The sequence below is a fragment of the Amblyraja radiata genome, chromosome 25 (genome assembly GCF_010909765.2).
Source record: "Amblyraja radiata isolate CabotCenter1 chromosome 25, sAmbRad1.1.pri, whole genome shotgun sequence".
Lineage (NCBI taxonomy): Eukaryota > Metazoa > Chordata > Chondrichthyes > Rajiformes > Rajidae > Amblyraja > Amblyraja radiata.
Genome location: NC_045980.1, coordinates 35,917,017 through 35,925,958, shown reverse-complemented (window position 1 = coordinate 35,925,958; position 8,942 = coordinate 35,917,017). Strand labels below are relative to the sequence as shown.

The following is an 8,942-nucleotide window of genomic DNA, read 5'->3' as shown; positions in this document are numbered from 1 at the left end:
TCAAACAGACCCCCTGTGAGGAAATCTCAGCAGTTTGAAGAGCAAGTCACCTTTCTTGATTAATTTGGGTGTCAGGGGTTATGGGGAGAAGGCAGGAGAATGGGGTTAGGAGGGAGAGATAGATCAGCCATGATTGAATGGCGCAGACTTGATGGGCCGAATGGCTTAATTCTGCTCCTATCACTTATGACCTTAGAATAATAATAATAATAATAATATATATTTTATTGTCATTGCACGTCAGTGCAACGAGATTTAAAGCCTTGTGTCTAATTTCAGTTGGAAAGGTGTCCAAAATAATAGTTCTGCACACATCACTGAAAGGAAACAGTGTGCAGAACATGGCGTTACAGATATACTTTGCTGATTGAAACAATGATGAAGAGTGGGAGTTTGGGAATACAACCTATGCTGACGATAGGCTTGCTAAAGAGTCTGATAAGACGAGGAAGAAGCTTAAGGGCCTGTCCCACTGTACGAGGTAATTCAAGAGTTCTCCAGAGTTCTCCCCTGATTCGAGCTCGTGTAATAGAAACATAGAAACATAGAAAATAGGTGCAGCAGTAGGCCATTCGGCCCTTCGAGCCTGCACCGCCATTCGATATGATCATGGCTGATCATCCAACTCAGTATCCCATCCCTGCCTTCTCTCCATGCCCCCTGATCCCTTTAGCCACAAGGGCCACATCTAACTCTCTCTTAAATATTGTTTGTAGCGGGTACGTAGGAGCTCGTGGATGTCACGTAGCGGCTCGTACAAGTAACGGTAGGTACTCGGGAAATCCGGTAAACTCGTGACGATTTTTCAACACTGAAAAATGTCCACGAGTAAAAAATTTTTTAAAAAACTTTTTACTCGTACTCGTACCTACATTACACGAGCTCGAATCGGGAGAACTCATGAATTACCTCGTACAGTGGAACATGCCCTTTATCTTCCTTGAATTTAGTGGTAGGTGCTCTCAAGCTTTTGTAACCTCTGGCTAAGGGAGAGAAGTGAAGCAGGAATGACTGGAGTGTAAATGGACCTTGATTATATTGACATCAACAAAACATCAACAGAAAAGTGAAAAATTGCAAATTTCCTTGATAACTGTAATCTTCTGACACTTAACGTGGCGGAACGCGATGAATTGGGAGCACAGATTACAATTAAAGAAATCGAAGAGACTATCAATTCATTGAAGAATGGCAAAACATCAGGCCCAGACGGGTTTAGTAATAAATTTTATAAAACACTTTATGAGGTAATCTCCCTGCGTTCACATAACCTTTATATACACGCATTTAAAGAACAGACGCTACCACAAACCTTAGCCGAATCAACTATCACACTGATACCCAAAAAAGATAAAGATCTGGAGCACCCGGGATCATACAGAGCAATTGCCCTGTTAAATACAGATCAGAAAATATTAGCTAAAACCCTGGCAAGAAGATTAAGTGAATACGTTAATAAATTAATAAATTCTGATCAAACCGGGTTTATACCCAAGAGACACTCGTTTAACAATTTGAGACGCCTGTTTAATATAATGTATTCACATAGAACGATAAAAGAATACATCAATTATTTAATTAGACGCAGAAAAAGCATTTGACCAAGTAGAATGGAAATATCTTTTTACAGTATTGCAAAAATTCCAGTTGGGAGAAAATTTTATTTCATGGATAAAATTGCTATATGTCTCTCATAGGCAGAATAAATGCCATAAAGATGATCTTCCTTCCACAAATCCTGTACTTATTTCAATCAATACTGATTTATCTTCCTAATTTTTTTTAAATAAACTTGGCTCTCTGATCACAAACTTTATTTGGGATTATAAAACACATAGAATCCATAAACGACATCTATGTAAACCAAAGAAATTGGCGGACTGGCTCTCCCCAATTTTTTATTGGGCTACGAATATTAAAAACGTAATCTATTGGATGGACAACACATGCCAACAGGTAAAATGGTTAATATGGAGAGAGAGGATTGCTCGCCTATTTATTATTGTTATGTTTGTATTCTTTTTTATGTGCTGCATTGGCAAAAAGAATTTCACTACATCTAGGTGTATGTGACAATAAATCAACCTTTGAACCTTTAAAGGCGCGTTTCTTCTCTCTCCAATAAATTTGAAGAAAACACTATATGAGAAAAATCCAATTATCCACAGTACCCTACGAATCTGGAAACAAGTGAAGTCAACCCTTAAACTGAGAATTTTATCTCTTCTCTTACCAATTGCCAACAACCCTTGGTTCAAGGTTCTTAGACAAAAGGTTCACACATTGGGAAAGATTAAGAATTAAAAAACTCAGAGATCTTTATGAGATGGGAACTCTTCTCTCATTTCAAGAATTGCAGTCGAAATATCATCTGAAAGGTAGTCAATATTTTAGATACCTTCAAATACGAGACTATCTGAAATCGTATATCCAAGATTATCAATCTATGTTGCCAGACACACTAGACGAATGCATGAATAGAAACTGATTCAAACAAGTTAGTATCATGAAAATATTAGACTTGTCTTGCATTAAAAGTATAACACCTTTTTAAATATAGAAACCCTATCGTCAGAAGTAATTAGAAGAGCTTGGGAAGATGAGCTTGGCCTAAAAAATTTAAAAGACAGATGGGAGGAAAACCTATCTATACACAACTATTCCCTTAAAGTTAGGCATTTGTTAATTCATTTTAAAATACGACACAGACTCTATTATTCAAAGTCTAAACTGAATAAGATCTTTCCAAATGTATCTCCTATTTGCGATAAATGTCTTCTTCAGGAAGCAACTATAACACATTCCTTTGCCTCTTGTATAAAGTCACATAATTTCTGGAGAGGAATTTTTGAAAAAATTTCAAAAACACTAAATATAAAATTGGATCCCGACATGGAACTAATCACTCTAGGTACTTCAGAAGCCTGTTCTGAGCTATCACTATTTCAAAGACGTTTCCTTAATTATGGCCTGATAACGGCGAAAAAACTAATACTTAAATTTTGGAAACATACATCAGTCCCTACTCTTAAGATGTGGATTATAAACATGTCCGAGTCACTACATCTTGAAAATATTAGACTTGTCATGGCAGAAAAACCAGATCATTTTTCCAAGACATGGACACCATTCATTGATTTATTACAAGGATAGTATGGTGCAACACAATTGTGGATTTAAATCTAATTACGGGCTGGGTGAGGTGGGTGGGGAAGGATGAAAGGCAGGTATATCACCACTTTTTTCTCCTTTTTTCTTTTGTCCTTTTATTTTTTTTCTATTCCTCTCTTCTTTCTTTCTTTTATTCACTCTTTGGCTACACTACTTTGGTAGCCTATCTTTGCACATCTCACTTTTTCTCTTTCTCGCTTTATCTCCTTTCTTTTCATAGCTAAAAAGTTAAAATTGAAGCTGTACAATAACTCTAAAATGTTATATGCCGTTGGTTCTATTTTTGTACATTTGCTTCTAATAAAAAAAATTAAAAAGATATGGACTGCTTTCCTGAGGCAGAAACATAGAAAATAGATGCAGGAATAGGCCATTTGGCCCTTCGAGCTACAGCCGCCATTCAATATGATCATTGCTGATCATCCAAAATCAGTACCTCGTTCTGGCTTTTTCCCCATATCCCTTGCATGAAGTGTGTGTGGAGTTGATTGGGGAGGGGAGGCTGGTTTGTGGGATGGACTGGGCTGTGTGGTCCTTGTAGAACTGTTGCCAAACTAAGCTAAGATGCTTCATAACGGTGCATTTGTAGAAATTGATGAAAGCCATTGGTGACACGCTAAATTTCCTTCATCTTCTGAGAAAGTTGCTGTGCTTTCTTGGCCGTCTCATCAATGTGGTTGGACCAGGACCGATTGGTGATATTTACGCCGAGGAACTTGAAGCTCTTGAGGTGACACAGTGGCAATAGCAGTGTTGCTGCCTCACACTGCCAGAGAACCGGGTTCGATCCTGGCTATGGGTGCTGTCTGTACGGAGTTTGCACCGTGTGGGTTTCCTCTGGGTACTCCGGCTTCCACCCGCACGCCAAAGACATACAGGTTTATAGGTTAATTGGCTTCTGTAAATTGTCCCTAATGTGTAGTGTACAGGGTGATCACTGGTTGGTGCAGACTATGTGGGCCGAAGGGCCTGTCGCCATGCTGTGTCTCTATCTAAAGTTTAAATCTCCACTTTTGCCCTAAGATGTAGATTGGGCCTGATACCCAACTTCCAGGTGGCAGCATGGAGACCAATAGGCCTGCTCAAGGAAGAGTTTGAAGGAGGAAAGAAATGCAGAGATTTAGGGAGGAAACTCCAGACTTTAAGCTTGATAACTGAAGGCTTTGCTGCCAATCAGTTTAGTTTATTGTCATGTGTACCGAGATACAGCGAAAAACATTTGTTGCAAGCCAATGTGAAAAATGGATATCCATGGAGATGAGAGAGGATTACACATTGGGCATAGATTTGAGAATTAGGGAAGAGTAAGGTGACGTTCACAGTTCAAATGCATCTAAGCTTTCTGACGATACAAAGCTAGGTGGCAGTGTTGTCTAGGAGGAAGTGCTTGGGATAATAGAAGCAGCTTAAGGTGAGGCAGATCGAATATAAAGTGGAAAAAAGTGACACATCCATGTCAGATGAAAAACATAGGTAGAGTTTACTATTTAAAGGGTGAGAAATTGAAAGATGTTAATGACAAGGATCTGGGAACAAATAATAAAGCTGAACGTTATCCTGCAGGAAATGTAGGTGATCAAGCATTGTTTCTGGATCTATGACAACAAACACTTGACTGGACTATGTTTGCTTTTATTGTAAGATATTTCTGTACAACATTCAGAGATGCTCAATTATTGCCAGGGTAGACACACGCGGTTTGTGTCTACCTTTCAATTGAAACCAGTATCTACAGTTCTTTCCTATTCAATTATAACCAGTTTGTTGTAATGCGATAGTTGTGTTCCTAAGAAGTCTTGTATTTATAGAAAATCCCAGTATGATTAAACAAGCTGCATTAGCTTTTAAACCATTCATACATCCCATCCAACTGTCTATCAGTGGGTCACCACCTGCCAAGCATACGCGAGGGCGGAAATATTTGGCAGTATCTCTAAATTAAACTCCGGCAACCGCGTAATGGAGATAGAGTTAGACTTGCACCCTTTAATCAGAGCACGGGAAGGTCTGCACGCCACTGCGGCAGAGGCAGAGGTAGAACTGGGCCGGGAGTTGGTCTCTCTGATTGTCCATCATACAGTCTGGCTAGGCAGATACAGAAAGCTGGAGTAACTCAGCGGGACAGGCAGCATCCCTGGAGAGAAGGAATGGGTGACGTTTCAGGTCAAGACCCTTCTTCAGTCTGAAAGTCACGGGAAAGGGAAACGAGAGAGAGAGAGAGAGATGAATGAAAGATATGCAGGAGAGGCACGATGATAAAGGAAACGGGCTGTCTGAAGAAAGGTGTTCGTCACGGGGGGTGGGGGCGGAGTTGTGGTCTGTCCGGGGGCGGGGCAGTTATAGGGGCGGGACAGAGACCTGTCCGTCACGGATGGAGGCGGGGCAATGACATGTCAGTCGCGGGGGGGGCGGGGCAGCTGTGGGGCCGGAGCTGTGGCATGTCAGTCACTGGGGGCGTGGCAGCGGCCTGTCCGTCTTGGATGGGGCGGGACAGTGACATGTTAGTCACGGGGGGCGGGGCAGCTGTGGGGGCGGGTCTGCGGTCTGTCCGTCACCGGGGGGCGGAGCTGGAGCTGGAGCCGGTGCCGCCGACAGGGCCTGTGGACGCGGGACCGGGACCGGGAACTGGGGCCGGAGCCGGCTGGGGCGCGGTGCTGAGCGAGGATGGAGTCGGTGTTCCGCAGCGAGGAGATGTGCCTGGCCCAGCTCTTCCTGCAGGCCGCCTCGGCCTACGACTGTGTCAGCGAGCTGGGGGAGGCCGGCCTGGTGGAGTTCCGCGACGTGAGTGTCCGGGCCCTGACGCCAGTCACAGGCCGCGGGCCCTGATCTCCGGCCCTCCCTGGTCCCCGGTCCCGGCCCACGACGCCCACAGGCTCCCGGCCCTGTCACTGGCCGCGGCCCCCGATCCCTGCTCCCTAGCCCCACGGCTCTTGATCACCGGCCCCCTCGCCCCAGACCCTGCCACTGGCCCCGGGCCCTGATCTCCGGCCCCCTGGTTCTGACCCCTTCTCCTCCCTGGCCCTAATCACTACCCCCGACCCCAGGTCCCGGCCCTCAGCCCCTAGTCTCTCCTCTCACTCTCACGAACTAGCAGCGCGTTGTCAACCAACCAGCCGAAACGACCCTAACCTCGTAACTAGTAACCGAAATGTAAAAAGCGGGGGATCCCGGTAATTATTTGTCCTGCTTCCTGGTTAGGAGAAACTGGTAATCCAGTTAATGTACACTCAGTCACAAAATGCTGGAGTAACTCAGCGGGACAGGCAGCATCTCTGGAGAGAAGGAATGGGTGACTTTCAGGTCGAGACCCTTCTTCAGACATAGAAACATAGAAACATAGAAAATAGGTGCAGAAGTAGGCCATTCGGCCCTTCGAGCCTGCACCGCCATTCAATATGATCATGGCTGATCATCCAACTCAGTATCTTGTACCTGCCTTCTCTCCATACCCCCTGATCCCTTTAGCCACAAGGGCCACATCTAACTCCCTCTTAAATATAGCCAATGAACTGGCCTCAACTACCTTCTGTGGCAGAGAATTCCACAGATTCACCGTGAATTGAATTCACAGATTTCACTGTGTGAAAAATGTTTTTCTCATCTCGGTCCTAAAAGATTTCCCCCTTATCCTTAAACTGTGACCCCTTGTTCTGGACTTCCCCAACATCGGGAACAATCTTCCTGCATCTAGCCTGTCCAACCCCTTAAGAATTTTGTAAGTTTCTATAAGATCCCCCCTCAATCTTCTAAATTCTAGCGAGTACAAACCGAGTCTATCCAGTCTTTCTTCATATGAAAGTCCTGACATCCCAGGAATCAATCTGGTGAACCTTCTTTGTACTCCCTCTATGGCAAGAATGTCCTTCCTCAGATTAGGAGACCAAATCTGTACGCAATACTCCAGGTGTGGTCCCACCAAGGATACATACCATTCGCCTTCTTCACTGCCTGCTGCGACCTGCATGCCTACTTTTAATGATGGTGCACCATGACACCCAGGTCTCGTTGCATCTCCCCCTTTCCTAATCGGCCACCATTCAGATAATAGTCTACTTTTCTGTTTTTGCCACCAAAGTGGATAACCTCACATTTATCCACATTATACTGCATCTGTCATGCATTTGCCCACTCACCCAGCCTATCGAAGTCACCTTGCAACCTCCTAGCATCCTCCACACAGCTAACACTGCCCCCCAGCTTTGTGTCATCCGCAAATTTGGAGATGTTGCATTCAATTCCCTCGTCCAAATCATTAATATATATCTTAAATAGCTGGGGTCCCAGCACTGAGCCTTGCGATACCCCACTAGTCACTGCCTTCCATTGTGAAAAGGTTTACTCCTACTCTTTGCTTCCTGTCTGCCAGCCAGTTCTCTATCCACATCAATACTGAACCCCCAATACCGTGTGCTTTAAGTTTGTCTACTAATCTCTTATGTGGGACCTTGTCGAAAGCCTTCTGAAAGTCCAGATATAACACATCCACTGGTTCTCCCTTATCCACTCTACTAGTTACATCCTCGAAAAATTCTATAAGATTCGTCAGACATGATTTACCTTTCATAAATCCATGTTGACTTTGTCCAATGATTTCACCACTTTCCAAATGTGTTGCTATCCCATCTTTAATAACTAATTCTAGCGGTTTCCCCACTACCGACGTTAGACTAACTGGTCTGTAATTCCCCATTTTCTCTCTCCCTCCCTTTTTAAAAAGTGGGGTTACATTAGCTACCCTCCAATCCTCAGGAACTACTCCAGAATCTAAAGAGTTTTGAAAAATTATCACTAATGCATCCACTATTTCTGGGGCTACTTCCTTAAGTACTCTGAGATGCAGCCTATCTGGCCAGACTGGTAGTTGTGTTTAATCGACTGTCTTTTCCATCACTACAGTAGTTGCTTATGTAATCAACATTACCCAAACCTTAATGCTGCTCCAGTTGACAAGGTGCTGGCCCCTTTTACTTGCAGTGAACCTGACCATCAATGACCACATAACTGTCTAATTCACCTCTACCCCGTTGCAGACAGTGGACTTTGTCTGTGGAACTGATGCTCTACAATGCTGAGAACTATATTCTGCACTCCGTATCTTTGGTCTGATCTGTTTGGATAGCATGCAAAGCTTTTCAATGTACCTCAATACAGTTTACAATAATAAACCTAAACGTTACTGGTGTGAGGTCTCAGTGGAAAATCCAAGCTCACTGACTGACTAACTCCAGCTCAGTGAGTGTGGCCTTGTGTTGTGCTCATGACTACTTGTCAAATTGTCCTGGAGTTGGGATCAGGGGCCTGGAGCTAGGATCAGGGGGCAGGATGGTCTGGTGTTGGAAACCATAGAAACATAGACAATAGGTGCAGGAGTAGGCCATTCGGCCCTACGAGCCGGCACCGCCATTCAATATGATCATGGCTGATCATCCAACTCAGTATCCCATCCCTGCCTTCTCTCCATACCCCCTGATCCCTTTAGCCACAAGGGCCACATCTAACTCCCTCTTAAATATAGCAAATGAACTGGCCTCAACTACCTTCTGTGGCAGAGAATTCCACAGATTCACCACTCTCTGTGTAAATAACCATTGTTTAAAAAGTCAGAAACAACACTTTAACTGAGTGCTTGGAGCCAAAATGTATGAGATGCCAAATGCCACGTATGTGTTGATCACTGTGAGGGTTTCACCATGCATGTTTTTATTGTGTGCATGTGATTAAAAGTGGGTAGTGTTTGGTGCAGGTAAGATTGCTATGTCAGGGAGTGCCTG

At 43.9% G+C, this 8,942-nt stretch overlaps 1 protein-coding gene across 1 annotated transcript in view; it reads left to right on the top strand.

Moving 5' to 3' along the window:
- The first annotated feature begins 5,700 nt into the window (after positions 1–5,700).
- The window catches only part of atp6v0a2 (ATPase H+ transporting V0 subunit a2), a 32,586-nt gene continuing 29,344 nt past the window's right edge, over positions 5,701–8,942 (top strand). Inside the window, exon 1 of the mRNA XM_033043870.1 lies at positions 5,701–5,952. Within this exon, the coding sequence (XP_032899761.1) occupies positions 5,836–5,952 (117 nt within the window). The 5' untranslated portion in view covers positions 5,701–5,835. The remainder of the gene's footprint in view (positions 5,953–8,942) is intronic.